This window comes from Pleurodeles waltl, chromosome 3_1, assembly GCF_031143425.1.
Source record: "Pleurodeles waltl isolate 20211129_DDA chromosome 3_1, aPleWal1.hap1.20221129, whole genome shotgun sequence".
Taxonomy (NCBI): Eukaryota; Metazoa; Chordata; class Amphibia; order Caudata; family Salamandridae; genus Pleurodeles; species Pleurodeles waltl.
In genome coordinates this window covers 196,245,121-196,265,201 of record NC_090440.1, presented here as the reverse complement: position 1 = coordinate 196,265,201, position 20,081 = coordinate 196,245,121, and the positions used below count along the sequence as shown (strand labels likewise).

Sequence of the window (20,081 nt, the reverse complement as noted above, 5' to 3'; positions counted from 1 at the left end):
CGCTCCTCAACTGGCAGCAGGTGCGACAGGAAGCCGAGCCCAAAGCAACAAGGCCATTATGTGTCACTTCCGGGACTGAAATGACATAGACGGCAAAATCAAAATACAGTTATATCTAGACACAAATAAAACATTTGCAACAAAATACCGATACGACTCAAACAGAAAACTGGGCATGCGCTATACGACAATATGAGCACACTGTCTCTTAGTCTTTTCGCTAAACCAAGGTCTATTAATGTTACCTGTGTGACAAACTATTTGTTTTATATGATACTGTATTTTCATTTCAAACCAAACTAATCCCCAAAATCACAGCATTTTTCATTTTCATTTATATTTTCAGTCATCACAGTGACAGAAAATGCAAGCTTCGCGTATTATTAGCATATATGCCATTTGTCTTACGTACTGGTGCTCATTTAGAATATCACAAATTTAAATACATGCAAAAATAAAAATGCAAATAAATACAGTCCTACTCTTTGTGGGTGTTGTTGTGCTTTAGTCCGCATGCGGAGGATGGGAAGTGTTCAGTAAATACCCAACATAAGGATAGCAGAACGCTGGCTTTTCTGATGTAGTTTCACAGCATCTGCTAAAACTACACCCCAGGTAGCAAAACATATGCCACAGTAGTACCAGAAAAACAATGGAGCTGAATCACAAATGTAACTGTGCAAAATCACTCAGTAACAGTGTTAGCGCACATTGTGCCTGATTTTTAAACCCGTAAAACCAAATCCTAAACTTCTCATCCAAAAGCACAGTTATATCCGCTATCAGGTTTTACCGCCCTACTCAGTTCCCATGTACAATATATAAATTAATAATACAACTTCAAATACAGATAATACAGTACACGGTTAAATGAATCAATTATTATCAGGGGTGTAGCTCGGAGGGGGGTGTTTGGGGTGTTACGCGCCCCTAAAATATGTATTCTGTAGTAAATAGTTGGGTACAAGTGCTTTGAGTCAGGTAATGTGAAGTCTGTCGGACTTCACCTGGGAGTTTTACATGCCAACACTGACAAAAAAACACACTCTCTCTGATCTATGTTTTGAAGGCCTTACAAATGTTGATTAGTTTGAAAAATATTGTGTTTTAAGTACTTCTAACAATCTGCACCCCTCTCCCTTCCCACTGCCCCTTAAGCCCCCCTCTTGATCTGCTTCTCCTACGGTGTTTTTTAACAAGATGTCCCTGCGTGATTGCTGGGAAATCTGAAGTACACAACCCCCTAATCATACTCACCAAACTACACCCCTGATTATTACACATGTCACAACTCACTTGGGAGGAGATTGGCTTGGTGAGCTGGTAAGTGGAAATACGGGCTAAGTTCACCTTTTGCCAAGAAGAGCACTGAGATTTATGCTCATCCTCAGATCAGGAATCCTCATGGTCAGATAGCAACACTGACCAGGGTTCAGTTGAGGCAGTCAGGCGTGGGTGCTGCTCAGTGTGTGCACTGCTGAGGATCTGACTGCTGACACCTTTGCTTTGTGTGTTGTTAGTGATAGGGTCCTCAGGTCGCTTCATGTCAGCAGGACACCATTATTCCAGGCCTGTGCTTATATTTGGAAAAACTGTGCATTCTGTAGTTTGCATTCCTTGTTGGCGTCCAAAGTATCCAATGGTTTCTAAAAGAAATGGGATTCTGATATCCTTCCAACATGGTGGAATCAGGCAACCTTTGTTCCAGAGAATGGCCTCTGACCCTTGCAAGCAATAATTTACATGCTTGGTCTTTATCCACTATTTCAAGTAGCTCAGTTCTAGACTAGAACTTCAATTCATAGAGAATATAATTCTATTACACCTTGTAAAAGTCTCACCTGCCCCCCACTCAATGCCCGAGTTAAGTGGACCCCAATTATCTGTTGTTGCTGCACTCTGAGATGGATCTGGTGGGAGGGGATCCCCACCTCTGAAACAACATTGTGGCAGGTCAGGTAGTTGATGGACATGATTGGTATTTCGAAGCTGGGGCTTGTACGGAAGGGAATTAATATCAAGATGTTTACATCATTGGCAAACGAGTTTTCTCTGCACGTCCCAGTTCTATCATTAATTAAGATCAAGGCATTCACTCGAGGCCCATAGAGAAATCTGTCCGTAGTCAAGAAATCCAACCCTCCTAAATAACAATGGTCCCGTTGGGTAGAAAGGCGCTTTCCAAAATGTACAAATCACTTATAATCATTACCCTCTTGAAAAACACAGCACTAAGTAAGAGCAAATGTGGGATCTCAAGAAGAGGCGGAGAGGGAGGAAGCCAAAATGGCCTCACATGTGCGAGATAAATACCTTTATGCGCCTGAGACATCTGCAGATTTAGAGTATACTGCACCCACAAGAGGCTGTGGAAGACAGGGTGGGCAATGCCCTAAATTACCTACTCCGCGGGGTCCTTATTTCAGTATTGCCAAGTAATCACTAACTATGGGCTACAGGATTTCCACATAGCTGATGGGCAGACCAATTTCGGAAGAAGCTAAGATGTCACTACTGGAAACAACAGAGAAAAAGGGGGCTTGGGGAAGTTCCCGGGGCTCACGGCTACTGGTGGCCATGGCAATGCCGATGGCTAAGAGACATATTATGAGAAATTAGAGGACAGTTAATGCACCCGGGCTGACTAACTGGCTTCGTGGAATGGACTACTATGCCAAAGCAGAAGAGCTGATATACGGACTGCGGATGCCCAGGGAAGTCCGTGGTGGGCTCACTTCAGGAACCTCCTACCAAGCTGCATAATGGTGTTGAAACTGTCTAATTTGTTCTTTATTGACAGACATTTTTTTTTAAGGGTAAGATGTGATGAGGGAGAGTGTACAGTTAGGATGCTGCCAAGTTATTTAAACTGTTTCTTCTATAAAATAATTAAAAAATATATAAAAAAGAAGTTCAGTTCTACTGGACAGCGTTAAGGGATTTTATTACATTAAAAGCACGAGAATGGCACATCGCCTCTCCTGGGCACAGAGTGCTACTGTTGGAGAATTCATCGGGCACATTAGGCCTTCTCGTGGTTTATTATTTTACAAAAACATTGCATTCGTGTGGCCTTTACTTTCCTTGGGATGTTCATTACACCTGATGTGGCTCAATGTTCCAAAAAATCAACCTTATAAAATTGCACAAGGCAGGCATAACATATTTTTCTTACCTAGTAATTTTGGGAAAGTTTTTGGAAAAATAATCAATGTGTTCTTGGGTTCTCTATCAAATATGCCTTTTTTCAGAGGGGTTTTCCTTGCAGACAGAATGGGACTGGAAAGCCAGGACTGAGAACTATTACACTCCAGCCAACAGAAATATGCAAATTGTTTTCACATTCCTTGTGTCAGTAGCAGAAAAAGAGAGAGAGGATGAGAACTGGACAGAGAAAGACTCCTCTGAGACAACGGCTGGTGGAGCCTGGACTAAATCCTGTGTACTTGGCAGTGGAGTGCCCCTCAGTGTCATGAGATTTGTTTTCAGACACCACAGTTTCCCAGATCTGTCATTAATACATACAAAGTCAGTTGTGTAAAAGGGTTAAAATTGTCCTCTTCCCCAGACAGAACTGAATTGGCAGTCAGATGTCAGTAGTTGTTTGTGGTGCTTTTGTTGCACAAAGAGATCATTTTGATGAATAACGTGTCCTCTACAACTCACAGTATCTGACAACACCACGTTATAGCAACACATTGTGAAAAGAGGCTCCAAAATGCACCCCTGCACCCCACTACTCTCCCATACTATCCCGATACTCAGTTTGTCGTATGTGGTACACTTGTTCTTTAAATAGCACCTGGAATATTCTTAACCCTTTCAACTTTAGGGGACCTATGCCGATGGCCTGCATCACCACTCTTAAAACTGGTCCACCGCCTCTGAATACAGGAGAGAAGCAGGGAGTACAGGAACTACATGGGGGATACAGGATGGGAAGGAGACAAGGACGAAGAGTAGATAGTGGTGAGGAATGCAAACAAGTTGGACAGGAGAGAGTCAACTTGTATAGAAAGATTATCCGAAGGAAACCAGTAAAGCAGGAACAGTGGAAGCTGCTTTGGTGAGAATACAGGATGGACATGAGAAAAAACACAGAGAACAAGAGCTGCTCAGGAGAGAATACAGGACTGATATGGAAAAAGCATGGAAAACGAGCTGCTCAGGAGAGAATATAGGACTGGTACAGAAAAGCACGGAGAACAAGAGCTGCTCGGGAGAAAACAGGGACAGGAGAAAAGTATGGAGAACAAGAGTTACTCAGGAAAGAATACACGATAGACATGAGAAAAACACGGAGAACGCAAGCTGCTCAGAGGAGAAAACAGGATGGGGAGAAGAAAAGAATGGAAGACGAGAGCTACTCAGGTGATAATACAGGATTAACAGGAGACAAGCATGAAGAACAGGAGCTACCCAGGAGAGAATACAGGAGTCATTTCTGTGTGATAGATCTATTCCAGTCGGTTGTGGTGACTACAGAGCGGCCCCCTTTCAGCTTCCTTGTGGAGTGGCCCCTCGCAAAACTGGTCCGTTCCTGCAGGTTCCAGGTCTCTTCGTATGCAGGCGATTTCCATCAGGGATGACTGGGAAGAGAGGATAGATAGGTTCCATAACTGCATGAGGGAAGTCAACCGGTGGATGAGTCAGAATTGGCTGAAAATGAATGGGGGTGAAACAGAGATCTTGGTATTTGTGACGGATAGGTCTATATGGAGCAATCACTCATGGCCTGAGTCCTTTGGGACCTTATCCTCCACCATAACAGCATCTAAGAATCTGGGGTTTGTGTTTGACAACTCCTTGACATTTGATATGCAGGTTAACAGAACAGTGAGTGCCTGTTTTTGGATGGTCAAAATCCTAAGAAAGGTCCTGCCTTTTGTACCCAAAGAACTTAGAGTATCTGCGGTCCTAGCTCTGATTACATCAAGATTGGACTGCTGCAACCCATTGTATCTAAATATTAATCACTCATCTCTGAGTAAGCTTCAGTTTATTCAGAATTTGGCTGCCCGTTTGATGCTAGAACTTCCTAAGTTTTCCTTTGCCAGGGAAGGTCTAAGACAGATTCACTGGCTACCCATAAGAAAAGACATCTCTTTTAAAGCTCTTTGCCTGACCCGTAGCGCTCTTCATTCCCAGGGATCAGGATACCTTCAATCCGTCCTAAAGTGGTATACTCTTAGTCACTCATTGAGTTCTGCAGGCCTCGTGATGGATCTGGTACCTCGTTGTAAGAAAGTTACAAGGGGTGACTGGGCCTTCTTGGTGGCTGCGATAAAGCTTTGGAATTGTCTCCCAGTCCACATTAGAGGCCTGAACTCTTACGTACTTTTCGCAAGCTACTTAAAACTTGGCTTTTCTCACAGTAGCTTTCTGCAGTATTCCTATGGCTCTTCTCACACCACGTAGCGCTTCAATGCCTTTCGTCTAAATGAGCTCAAGAAGTATCAAATATAAGGATGGACAGCAAAAAAGCATGGAGAGCAAAGGCTGCTCATGGGAGAATACAGGAGACATTTTTAGATATCTGTTTCAAAAAGTTGCTTCCATGGGTGGATGCATGTTTGTGACTTAAATAATGTTGTAATTTTAAGTAGGGTAGGAATAAGGAATATGTCTTAATGGTGTTTTTATATTGATACCCAACCAGCCCTGAGGAAGTCCTATTGTGGGACGAAACACGTGTCAGCTATAATCTCCAACTAATTGGGTTGAGGATTTAATCCACAACTGATTTGGCTGAAATTTATATTAATTGTTGTAAACATATGTTTAGGAAATGTCTTTTATCTTGTTGAATACGATGATGGTGGCCATAATTTCCAACTAAATTGGATGAGGATCTGATTCACAACTAACTGGACTGAAATTTACAACAATTGGACTGAAAATTATAATAATTAGTTGTGAATATCTTTTTAGGAAATGGGATTATTCAGATGTATATGATGATGGTACTGGAAAGTACAAAATGATACAAATAATGTAAATAAAAGGCAAATGTTAGAAATACAATGCAAATAGATGTTTGTAATTATCTTTGACATGTAAAGAAAATAGTGAACAACAACCGGATGTCCTTAAATAATCTGTAATGGATGATTTGTTTATTATACATATGGCTTGAATTGGATATATAGTAATTTACATATGTCTGCCTCACTGTTTTTCTTTTTTCAACTGCAAGAGCAGTCAGCACAAGGGTCTCTACCATGGGTCCAAGAGGGCCAGATCCGTGATGAATTTTCAGGATATCAGTATAAAAAAATAAATATAACGATTTCAAATGGAGCTCTTTAAGATAGTCAGTGTGTATTCTGAAATTCTGGTCCTGCTGCATGTTCACTGCACACCTTTGAGACAGAGCAATAACTGCACATAAGTGAGACACAGGTAAAGAGAGTCTCTAAGCGCACACCGCATGTACTCTACACTACATATACACTACACTGTACATCTCCAAATGGCCCTTTCTGGGAGGACAACCCCTAATTTCTGCCTTCAGCTTACTCTTTGTCCCTGCATTTCCAGTTCCCATTTAAAAACCCAAACGTCACCCTATCATTCCTTACAATTCTCTGGTCTGTGCATTGTTGGGGATGAGAGACAAAAGGAGGCTATGGGAGGGTTATAGCTGCTGTGCCTGTCGCCCATCGCTGCGTAGACACTCACTGTGCTGATGGGATGGGATCCCAGATCTCTGTTATTGGCTGTGGTGGGTCAGAAATGGTAACAGGATGGACTCCTAGATTGTTGTACTTGGCTTTGCTTCCTGCGCTAATCGGATAGATTACAAACCTCCTGAATAAACGTATATATTGCTTCGTACAAGCTAGGTACTGACATGGTTCCAGTCATTTCTTGTCAAGTGTGACATAGGCATCCTTCCTGTTGCGTTAACTATTCAACATGTACATGTAGAGAATGTGGAGAGGATGTGGCATTGCAGCAACAACTGCCAACTTTAGAACTAAGGAAGCAGGGGGTAGATTTATGAAAACGTCATGCAAAGCAACACAGCAAGATAACTTGCTGTGCTGCTTGACAGGGAGAGAGCAGAAATGTGTCATATCTAGTAACTAAGATGTAGAGGATGTGGCATTACGACAAAAGCTGCTGACCTCAGAAATGGGGAACCAGGGGACAGATTTATCAAAAAAGTTGCATAACGCAGCAAGACAACTTGCTGCACTGTGTGACAGGGAGATAGCAGAAATGTGTCATATCTATTACGATATGACGCATTCCTGCTCTTGCCTTGCGCTAGTGCATTGAGTGCTGCCTAACGCTAACGCAGACACCCTTGCACCATGGAGCAAAGGTGTCTTAATTATTGGTAGGATTGTTTTTGTGCAGGAAGGGACACCTTCCTGCACAAAAACAATAATTTGAGGCATTTTTCTCTAAGTGTCCTGCAGAATGCAGGACACTTAGAAAGAGGAACTAATGAGGAGAAGTAAATATATTTCTCCTCGTTACACCTCTGTTGGGAAGGCGTTCCTTTTTTTATTCAATCCCAGGTTTACTAAAATTTGTAACTCTGGGATTCCATCAAAATCCATTTGTGGATGCATGGAAAAGTCCTTGCTCCACCCATGGATTGCCTTCACAATGCAGAATGAAGAAAGGCAGCAATTTACGCTAACCTGCGATACTCTAGATTTACTAAGTCACGCAAAGCCAAGCAAAGTGGCTTTAAGTGGCTTAATAAATCTCACTACAGGGTTGCGTTGCCTTGCATGACCTTGCCTGATGCAAGAGCAATGCAAGCCCTCTGTAAATCTGGGCCAGTCCGCCATATTACAAGTTCCATAAGCTATAATCGAATTGTAATATGGCGGACGGGATATCTGTCATGTTTGTGACTGAGTAACCCCTTCCACCAAACTCTAAATCAGGCCCTGAATCTCCCAGTGCTTAAAAAAATAAAAAAAAGAGACCTTGTGGGATGCAACTGGTTCTCATGTAAAGTGCTCCAATACCTTCGGGTTGAATTTGTGCTATAAAAAACAGCAAACAAAGAATAAAAATACATACATAATAGCCCAGGACAGTATGTCTCAGACTCCAGCTTCATTTCCAAAAACGCACATAAGGCCCAAATTGAACCTCAGTTGATAGACTGGATCCGTGAATCGGCCTACCAGCACAGAATGTACAGATCATATACTCCCAGAATAAAAATTAGACAAAAAATCTTTCACGGAACCAGCGGTGGAAAAAAGCAAACTCGTTGATTCGACTTTGACTCGACTTTGTTTGCCAAACAAAAGTTGTAGTCAAGGGAACCAGCCTGGAGTTGAACGTGCCCCAGAAGCTAAACTGGTAATATTTGCTACAACACTTAAACTACTGAAATATCTTTTGTATGGAGACAACCAAAATATAAGGCAAAAAACTATCGCAGGTTCAAAACCAGAAACCTACCAAGTAACTTGATCTAAACAAACCGGAGCACTTTATACAACCTTGAAATAACTCTAATATCCCCCAGGAGGGCAGAGAATAAAATGTGCAGGACACTACGTACAGCTTTGGGGGCAGGTAGAATGATCACCTACAAGAAACTGCCACCTGAGTGTGATGTGAACAGGAACCTAATAACTCTAGACCAAATAAACTAAAGGATCCCTAGGGGGAGGATTCTGGGGGTCCAGGCCTGTTTGCTTCACATCAATGTTGAATAGCCTATGAGAGCACAACCAAACTACCAACTTTGCAGAGGTAACCGGAAAGCTTGCTACCATGTGTAGGCAACTGTATGGCTGGTACGTTCCACTGAGTGTTGTCCTCATGCACCTTCCCCGTTACCCGCGACCGTGCAAGGCCCCACCATCAAACATGCCTGTCCGCCTCTTTATCCATGGCCAGGGCTACTGCAATGATGAGATTTGCAAGCACAGTGTTTTCTGCATAAGTATAGCTTTGCCGCATTTGTTACATAATTTGCCCTTTTGGTCACATAAATTGGTCTGCCACTGTCATATATTTCCGGTGGCAGTGTCCATTGCAGCTAGTCTAGCAGAGCTTCCTATCCCCTCGCCCCACAGGCGTGGGTGCAGACCCAGTCAGCACCCTCCCATGATGATTTACAAACTGGAGTGTGTCTCCAGAGTTCTTCCCTTGCCCACATGTCTGTCTGTCTGCAGACACTCAAGCGCCCGAGGCATTCTACACAGCTCCCAAAGAAACAACAAAATAATTGAAAGGTATTTTGTCGTAATGAGGTGTGGGATGCCATTTCTAGTTCTGATTTTGAAAGGCTTTTCTCATTTTACCAGAAATGAAGGGCTGCCACTCAGGCATCAGGACGTTCCTCGCAAACTGTCCTCATGTTTTTTCCCTCTCCTACAGTTCAATGGTATTTTCGATTAGTTCCTCCAAATATTGCCCTAAAACACCCATAAAATCTGTTACTTAAAGGTGACTACCCTTAAGGTTTTAGGTATATGGGCAGTGACGTAACGAAACTCGCCCGCACCTCGGGAGCTGCGGGTGGCTTTGTTACGCCTCTGATGGAGTCAGGTGTCCTTGTGCGCCCCTATAGCTGGGTCGGTAGCAAGCAGGGCTGTTCAATGTTGGTCCACGGGAGCCGGATACGTTCGACTTTTAGAATAATCTGTATGTAAAGGAGCCCTATTTCGATCTATTGTATGCAGATGTGCTCCGTGTCGATAGCCGTAATTCTGGATTGGGTCCGCTCCTTGAAGCCCAGTGTTGGAGACCCCTTAAGCATGGAGGCGCTACCCTGAGTCTGTCACACCCACATGGCCGCCGGGAGTGGCGGGCGGGGCTCTGCGCACTTAGCGGCGTCCGGAGGGCCGCGCAGCCTTTCCACGTGGAAAAGCGTGGCCAAGCGGAAGAGCCATTAGCCCCGAACTGAGGTCTCGGAACTGGAGCACACACTGCGCATGCACCATGCCGCGCTTTGAATACTTCCTCATGGGCATAACACAGGCCTCCGATGTCTGTCAGTATCAACAGTTGTCACTGCCTCTCGATCTCTCTTTCTCGTTCTCTCTCCAGTGCTTGCTTTGCTTAGTTCTCTGTTTCTCCTCACTTTCCTCAGTCTTTCCTTCCGCTACTCCTTCTCTCTCGTCTTTCTCTACTCTCACTTCCCGTACCTCTTTTCGTCTTCCTCCCTCAGTACATCCGAGCCCTTCATTTCAATGATAGGTCCCTTGTCTGACTCTCTCCAGCAGCTTTCCGCTTCTCTCTACTTTCAATGTTATCTATCGTCATTTTCCTTTCACCCGGGCCCCCTCTTCTTCACCTCTGTCTTCCACACTGCATTCATCCCGCCACCATTCCCATTTCTACTTACACTCCCTATCTTACCCATTGCCTGCCCCCTTTGCAGAGACGCAACCAGACACACAATTTGGGGGGGGGCAGTTCAACGCGTCAAACAATGGAGGCACAATCAGATTCAGAGCCTGACTGAAAAGTACTTGAGAGGAATCCCTTCTCTGTTGTGGTACAATCCACATGGCACAATAGGCGGCAAACCATGCATTTAAAGCAGCCTGAGCAGATAACCTCCGTCTTAGTCAGTGCTTTAAATGGAAAAATAGAAGTGCAGGTACTCACTATTTAGAGTACCTGTTTGGTCTTGAGAAGTGCCGGTGCTCTCCCATTAAATGTACTGCATCAGCGCTGAGAAGTGCAGGTACTCTCCCTGTCAAATTAAGGAAGTGCAGTTACTCAGTATCGGCCAGTACCTGCCCATCTAAAGCACTGGTCTAAACATAACAACATTAACAACTGTTACAGGAAGTTTATGGTTCTTCTTCAAAGAACTAATCATAAATGTTGAATTTTAATACACACTAGACCTATGAGAGTGTGAAATTTAAGGTATTAGTTTCTTTGACAGATAATGGTGAATGATGCATTTAAGAAAATGCTCTCTTTATATGGTCACCCCCAAGTCTTTGGACTAACGCTGCTGCTTTTTCAACGCTGGAGTGCACTGAGGCCTGCTAACCAGACCTCAGTACCTGTGCTCTTACCCTTAAACTGGTATGTTGAATTGGCTCATACCCAATTGGCTAAGCTAACTTGCTGGTAACTCCATAGTAAATGCTACCCATGGTATGTAAGGTAGAGGGTCACCCCAGGCCTTCCAGCAATAGTTCTGCCACCGTGGGGGGGTGGCGCAAGTAAAAATGAGACACCCCACCCCCCAGCCTACCATTTGCAGGCTGGAAGAGCAGTTTTATCTGCTGTCTGACTTTGACATTTCAAGATATGGCAAAGCCAGACTTCCCCCTGGTATATGTGTAAGTCACCCCTATTATGGGCCTCGCAAAACCTAAGGCAGGTGCTACATTTCCAATGGGAAGAACATGTAATTTTATATGCAGGGCCTGGGGTGAGCCTCTAACTTACATACCCTGCGTTCTAATATGGCAGGACCCTTCTCACGGCATGTTAAGCTCCCTAGCCCAACCCAGATGTGTGGCTACCAAGGGGGCCAAAAGTAAAAATCAATTTCCCAAGGAGTCCTTGGGTACCAAATGCGGAATCCCAAGTATCCCTTACAGAAGAGGTCTCAGGATAACCAGACACAGGAACAAAAGAAACATTAACTAATGAAAATTAAACATATACAATGCTAAATTTATTTAAATGTAAACATAATCTCATCATCTGTATAGACCAATACTCGAACCTGATATACCTACAAATAACACTATAGTAAGCATCCTTGATGTGCACCCTGGAAAAAAAAGAAATGTCAAAACGACAAAATCACAATCATACTGACTTCAAACATACCATGTTAAAAAAATGTGAGGACTCAATTAAATGCATTGAGACCAACATGGATAAAATAAAAAAAGGCTACAAAATATAATATATAGTCATGCCTAATGGGCCTCTTGTCTACATCAATAATTACATAGCCAAGTAGTAATCCAATGATGTCATAATGCCATGGTTAAAGCAGCCCCAACAAGAGGGATTCTCAATATCCGTTATATGATTTATAGTAGTTCCGCTTTCAGACTACAAAAGTCCTTCTTAGTCATTCAGATATAATCTTTGATCCTTCCTCATGATAGATGGATAAATTAATAGTGGATTCCAAAGAAATCTCCATGATGGCCACAGCAAGTGTCTCATTCATGGGTTATAGTGCCGACGTACGTTTCGGTGACTAGCGACCAAGGGAAGGTCGCCCACCTTCCTCAGGGCACTAACATTTGTATATTTGAATACAATTCCAGGGAACAGTTTGTTGCATTACATGATCTGAACAATATGAAACATAAAGTAAATGTGTCTGTAATCCTGAGATCTCAAAACCCAAACAATACACAGACACAAAAACACAACACACACAAAACTAAAAAAGAATAACAAACTAAGAAGACAAAGAAAGAATAAGTAAGGATGAAGAGAATGATGCCTGTGTCCAAAAGTCCATGCAAAGAAAAGGCCTTTAAAATCCAATGTATCTCTGTGAGGTAAACATAAATGAAATAGACATATCAAACAATGTGCTTCAAACCTCAAATATAATCCACCACAGATACTTTCTTCCTTGTTAACCCACGGTGCTCTATAAAGTGAGTACTGTAAAGACATTACGGATACCTAGATGTATGCCACATCAAAATAATGCCCCAAGGGAAATAGGCTCACTATTAGCCGGATCCTATTTTCGCTGTAACCAACATCTGCAACAAATGAGACATGATACGCAGAATATATCTCTCCTAACGGAATTAGATGTCTACAATGCCACCCTGTACATGACGTCTCATATGCTAAAGCGTCTCCTTTAATGGATATATTCATGTATATAAAAACGTGGACTAAATATCTCATGTCTTACCTGAAGTACATCTCGCTTGAAAAGACGATCAGTTGTCTGCTGACTGTATAACCGGGCCAAATCTGCAAATCCCAACACAACGGGCATGCGGAAAAGAATCCTATAACGTCGCCTACCCCTAGATTATAAAATAATTAAATCGACACATTATAAGGATATACGTGGTCGTCAAAGCGACAAAGGCTCTAATCTTGTGGAGGAACGCAATCCTGACCGACGAAAAGCCCGCAATGCTGCCAAACTCAAACGCTGCGCCGTTATCTCAATTACATTAATTCAAAATAGAGCAACCCCCTGGAAAACCGGTTTGGCAACTGGAATCCCCTCTCCCATCCTGAGTGCCAGCCTATCTGCCTAAACAATGGAGCATCCCCTCTCCAAAGTGCTACCCATTTGCCCTTCAAAGGCAACTTCTCCTTTGAAGCTCACCTTTTGGGCCAACACGTGTGACTTTCTGCAGGAGGGAGGTGACATCTCCTTTCAGAGCAAGCCCCTATTGTTTCCTTTCCTGGGAGTCATTAACAAGCCTTCCCAGGAGAGCAGAAAGCTGTCTCGGTGACAGGACCCAGTGTGCAACCAGTATGGGCCAGGGAGCTAAACACAGCAAAGTGGCAACTTTGATAAAGTTGCACACTACAATTTGTTACATTAATTTTGACTAGAGAATCAAGTTGGGCTTAATGTAACAAGCTTTTTGATAGCTTGATATTAGAAGTGGACCTAATGGTGCATCCTGGGAAGCCCAGATGCCACATATGCCACACTTTGCTGAAGATGGTCATCAGGTCGAAGGGAAACTGGTAGCCCATTGGTTACCAACCTTATCCTGCCCTAAGGGCATTTTCTGAGCACAGTAGAGCACCTCTGGCACGTCAAACTCAGATTTCAACTGGACTGGAAGAAGGACTGCCCTACTGCACCATGGAACTAGTAAAGAGAGGCTGGCTGCATCATTATGGACTGCACCTGCTGAAACTGGTGGTTTGCAAAGGAGAGGGACCGTGCCTGCTGTGTCCTGCTCGAGAAGTTGTCTACAGAACCCAGCTAAAGCCAAGAGACTCCAGGGGTCATTGAGCTGGCCTTCTGCTCACAGCACAAGGACACAGCAGCTGAGAAGCCTGCTGGGGCAAGTTTGTAGACCAAAATCGTCAACCCACTACCAACTACACCCATGCAGCACTAGGGGCTAGGACAAAGTGAATCCAGGAGTTTGATCAAAGTGCGTCTGGGACTCCCAGCGGATGAGTTATTGACTCAGGAAGAATTGGCTTGTGACTGCGATATAGGGCGACCAGTAGACTAGTGGCGACTGAGCTTCTGCTAGCACCAAAGAGGACTTTGTAGGATGTTGACCCTGTGACAAGGACCACCTCACCCTCCTCGTGGACCAAGGAGTAGTTTCAGCAAGAACCCCGTCTAGCGCATTACATCCAAAGCATCCTTTGAGCATCTTCATCATCCTTCATCCTTTGCATCAGGACAACTTTCATAGGAAAGGCCTGCAAAGTATAAAAGTGCCTGAAACTGACTGAGGATTGCTCCCCCTGCTGAAGACCTTGCTGGTACCACTGACTATCACTCTGCTGGAGTTGGTTGTCTAAAGTGGCTCAAAGTGAACCCATTACACCTAATCGCAAACGTTTTAGTAAAAAAGTTTCTAAGCCTCAATTTCTTTGGATTTGCCAATGCTTGTTTGCAGGTGAGTGCCATACCTTGATTTACTATACTTTGTAAATTCTATATCGTGTGAACCCTCCAGTGGGTCTTTTTTCTTGTGGTGTCTAAATTACATAAAAAAGAAGTCTTTTTATTAATTTATATTTAATTTTTTGGGTGTTTTGTCGATTTATTCTTTAGTTTTTTTGTGCTGTTTAATTGCTTTACACTTGTTCCTTTGTGTAAGTCATGCTTCCCAGAGCCACAGATACCTAGGGTTGAGCTGAAGGTTTGACAAATGAAACCTAAGGGCCCTGAGGGGGTTGATAAATGTATTACATGGTGAGGTTACACAACCACACTATATAATACATCCCATTTCCTCACAATGCACTATAAAACAAACTACAGTTGGTCACATTCATTTCCACTTAATAGGCCTTCAGAATACTTATGCTAGATATTTGAGCATCCTCTGGCTATAACAATACAGCGGAAAAATACCCAGAACATTGTGGAAAACTGCAGCAAATGTTGCAGTTTAAGAACATCTTTTCACTGTTGTTCTATTGAATGAGATGAATGAGAGCAATTTGTAAAGCGCTCTGCTTCCTTGGCATCATCACAGTCAGGGATAAGCAAAGAGGAGGGGCACACTGCCCTCATTTTGGAAACCAAGTTTAATTTTTTTCTAGAAAGACAGAAAATTGGAGTTACATCAGAACACAGGAGGGAATGAGTATGAATGTTTTGTAGCCAAAAAGGAGAATGATTGACTTCTAAAATGAGCCAAACTAATTTTAAGAAGGCACAATAGCTTGGCTGTTGCAGAGTGTCATGTACTGGGAAGAATCTAATTAGTGGTACAACAATGAAAAAAAGGACCTGCTGTATTGACTGCACCAAGACTTATGAATAATGCTTTGAAGATACATCACTGGGCGGCAAGAAGTCAATGGAAAGCGGAAAGGTGTGAAGCGATGTTCCAGAGAGGGGCTTTGTGCTGAATGATTTGAAGGAAACAAATGCAACAAGTCAAAAGCCCAGGATAGAAAAGGATAATTGACTTAACAACAGTCAGTCAACAGTGTGAGGGTGGAGAAAATAAATTATTTTGCGCTGCATAGGGATGTAATGAAAACAAATGGGTGACGCATGGTTGATCTGATCAGAGAAGAAGCGATATTTCAAATAAATCTAAGACTTTGTCCTGACTAATATGGGGTGATGATTGGCCGAGCTCTTGGGTGGCTAGTGTGCTATACAAATCAACATAACATAATAAAACATAACATCTAACTGATTCTGCCCCCTCGTACATCCACCCCTTCCCTCCACATTCTTCACCTCTCATCTCTCCCCAGCCTCCTACCTCCTCTTGCTGGTTCTCCCTCTTACATTCACCTCTTCTCTGTCCTACCCGCTTCCTTTCACCTTCTTTCTGTGGTTCTGCCAGTTACATGCACCTCATCTCTTATTTTTTCCCTCCCCCTTCCTTCCCCTGGTCTTTTCTTACTCGTTCTTCCCCTTTTAAATTAACCTCTCCCATCTGTGTACATATTTAAATTGTCTTCTCTCCTCCACCTCTAAAATTCTCTTGCTGGTCTGCGCAGTTCACATCCACTTCCCGCCTTCCACCCTACCTCATCCTCTTTACATTTTCTACAGATTATACCCCGATTATGCCCACCTTTCCCCTGAAAGCTTTACCTGTCACCTCATCTCTCCCCAATCTCTTACCTTATTTTGTGGAGTCCGTCCTATTCATCTTTCTTCTCGTCCTTTTCTCCTAGCCTTTTCATTTCTCTTGCTAGTTCCACCTGTCGTACATCCAGCTACCCTAGACTGCATCTTCCTTCACTTTCTACCCTCTCATCTGTTCTCAAATTCTATCCCTTCACATCCATCTCTCTGCTAACACAATCCCACTCTCCACAGCTTCTTATGCTTTTTTCTCAGAACATGCCCCTCTTACATCCGTGCCCCTTTTACACCCTCTCTGTCCTCCATGCCTTAATTTTCAACTCAACACTCCCCCAGCCTCTTGCTTTCTCTATCTAATTCAGCCTTTCTTACATCCACCTCTCATCTCCTTGCTGTTCTCTTCTCCCAGCCTCTTTCCTTCTCTTGCTGGTTCTGCCTCTTTCACATCAAGCTCTCCCATCCCTGCTCTACACTTCAGCTGTCATCCCCCAGAACCTAACCTTCTCTTGCTGGTTCTGCCCCACAAACATTTACCACTGCACCTCACTCTCTCCTTCAGCCTCGTACATTCTGTTGGTAGCTCTACCCTCATATCTAACTGTCACCATTCCATCTCTCTGCCCTTCACTTATGTTCTCTTGCTGGTTCTGCCTTTCTTACATCCACCTCTCGCATCTGTGTTCTACCCTTCCCTCCCCTCTTATCTATCTCTCAGCTTCACAACTTCCTTTGCTGGCTCTGCAAACTTAACATCCACCTCTCCCATTCCACTCTCACCCAAGCTCTAACTTCTTTCACTGACTCTGATCCCTTTACCCCGCTACTCACAAAATGGTCCTTCTGCTGCCTCCCTCTTTTGTTCTTTCAGTGCTCCCTCTGCCCCTTGCCCCTTGTGCTCATACACTGCCGTCCCTGCCTGCTCTGATCCTATGCCACTCTCTATGCCTCCTGCCATCCTCAACAAGCACTGTGCCCTGTCTACTCCATGACCTTCCTCTCACATTGCCCTCTGATCTTGCCCCTTATGCTCATATTACACTCTCTTCTCTGCAGCTTGACATCTCTGCTCATAAACTGCCATCTCTGCTTCTTCACCTCTCACACTGTCCCCCAACCTTGCTGCCTTCTCTGCACATGCGCACTGCACTCTCTGCTCCTGTCCATCTGGCCACACACTCTTCTCCATGCACCCTGCCACTTTGCTCACATTACCCTCTCTGTTGCTCCCCTTACTGCACACACACAACCCTGTGCACCGTGTCTTTTCTGAACACACTGCCTCTCTGCTCCTCTCCTCTTTGTAAAGACACTGCTGTCCCTCTGCTCACACACTCCCTTCTCTGCTCCTTCTATTATGCTTACACCCTGCTCTCTCTGCACTTTACCTCCTCCTCATACACAGCTGTTTTCTTCTCCTACACTGCACTTTCTTCCCCCCTCATGGCCATCTCTCCTCACTTCCCCTTTGCTCAAGCATTGTCCCTCTGATATCTCCTTTCTACTCGTATACTACCCTCTCGCCTTTTTCATGCGCTCACTGCCCTCTGCGCTCTCTGTCACTCAGCTCACACACGGCTGCTGCAAATGTGGATCCCCTCAGCTGAAACGTTGCTGGCACCTGAGATCCAGCGCCACACATAAGTTGGTGCCTATACTCAAAACCCCTTCTCCTCTTCCCAGGAAGCCTCTTATAATTTCTTACAGATTTACACCTATATCACGCACCTCTTGTCCCCATACTGTACTCTTTCTGCCCCCACCCTCTTACCTTTGTCCTCTGGTTTCAGTGATGTAGCAAGGGTGACATAGGCCCTTATGCAAGCAAATAAGATAGGCTACCCATCCTATTGATGTCAAGAGGGGTCCTCAGACCCTGGGCCCCGGTGACGCTGCAACTAATACATTTTGATAGCTCGAGCCCCCCCGGATGGTTCCCATGCTTAATTTATGGAAAAAAAACATAATTTCCAGGGGCCCAGGCCACTGCAGTTTGCACCACCTATTGCCACTAAGAGTGCTGTCAATGACAGTACCACACTACTACTAACCATCACACTCTTACAAGTATGCCAACTTAGACTATTCCAGGCCACCAAGGCTATAAGAATGGTGCGGGCAGCCGGTATTAGTAAGCAACTGTTATTGTGCTTATGTGTAAATTAGACTAACATCCATCATGTGGCACACTGCCATATGTACAGGTATTGACAATTAAGTGCTGATACCGATCACTGGAAACCACTGGTTCAGTATAAGCACTGATTGGTTGTATCCCTTTAAAATTCACTTCTCACCTGTCTCTGACGATTTCCTTGCAGCAGGCTAACTGGCCAGCAACGCAGACCAGGTCACCTGATTGGGAGTGGGTGAAGGCTCTTCAGCTGAATGGGTGTTGCACACCTGCACATTTATATACTCACTCGTTCTCTGTTTTCTCTCTTGTTCTCTGTTTTCTCTCTTGTTCATTCTTTCCTGTTCCTTCTGCTTCTCTGGTAGTTTGCTTTTTACCTCACTATTTCAAGGTTCAACCTATAGTATCATAAGGCACTGAACAAGGGTTACATGGTTTGGCGTTGGCCAAGACTTTCAGATTTTACAAAAAAAATATGTCTCAATATTTCTTTTCTGATTACATTTTTATGCATTCTGGGTGCTAATGTTCCTCTTGTGCTATGCATAACTTTCTGACGTATGTGGTTCTTTCAGATCTGGGAAGGTGCAACAACGGCAATCACAGCTGAGGTCCTGAGCAGCATCGACAAGGACTCGCCTCCTGAAGAAGTGGTATATACCATTCAGCCCCCGGCCAGTGGCAAGGTCCTCCTGAGATCCTCCTCGGGCAACAAAGAGACCATGACCTTTACCCAGGCCCAGGTGGATGAAGGCCTGATTGTGTATCTGCACCAAGGTGCGTGACAAATGGAAATGGGGAGCGGGTGGGCAACGCTCAGACGGTGTACACCTAACGAAAGCCAATGAATTTTTTCCAAACAGCTTTTCATTGTTCAGCTCTATAGTTTATTGTTTAGGGTCAAGTAGGCAAAAGGTTGTTTAGTCTGCAACTGTTTACAGTGAGGATTGCTAATGGTGACATCTGTGTATCTCCTCACCCAGTTGTGTGGAACGGCAGCAGCTATGAGGTCATCTGCTCATGACTACTACATTGATTGAGAAGACAGTTCACAATCATGCTTTGAGGGTGCAGCTTTTCACTCAGTTATGAGATTAGGGCTCTCGATCATTTCAGTAGTGTGTGACTCCTTGATTAGTTATTTAGGTGTAGTTAATATATGGCTGCTCGATTAATTGTTTGAGGTGTGGGTTCTCAAAGATGTCATCAGTGTGCGACTACATACTTTTTTGTAGGTAAACCCACCATCATGGCATCTTTGAGAACCCATGTCTCAAACGATTCAACGAGTAGCCATATATTGATAACATATTTTAGAGGATTATCTCATGCTACTTTTATCAGAATGTGATCTTTCGAAATGTTTTGGGGGTGGCGCCCATTGATTACATCACTGTGAAAGTATTCACTCAATGAACTAGAGGCTGGGATGTGAATGCTGTAAGTGAAGTATGACTTTACCAAAGGGGATAGGTTTGTAATATATATCATAACCGGTGAGGTTTAGGGTCTGCATGGTACCCATGTGTGACTCTCTCTTTTCAAACACTCGGGGTTCGAGACGAGTGCACCTCCTATAGACCAATTTCTCTGCTAAATGCAGAGGTCAAAATTCTCGCAAAGGTACTAGCCATGCACCTCATGAAGGTTGATCAGAGACTGGTCCATCCGGAACAGTCGGATTTTATGCCAGGGTGAACCATGTCCCTTAGCCTTAGACAGCTGCATGGAGTTCTA

The 20,081-nt window shown here is 43.9% G+C and overlaps 1 protein-coding gene across 1 annotated transcript in view; it reads left to right on the top strand.

Moving 5' to 3' along the window:
- The window catches only part of CSPG4 (chondroitin sulfate proteoglycan 4), a 313,635-nt gene that overhangs the window by 243,123 nt on the left and 50,431 nt on the right, over positions 1 to 20,081 (top strand). The window contains exon 6 of the mRNA XM_069222178.1: positions 18,920 to 19,121. Within this exon, the coding sequence (XP_069078279.1) occupies positions 18,920 to 19,121 (202 nt within the window). The remainder of the gene's footprint in view (positions 1 to 18,919; positions 19,122 to 20,081) is intronic.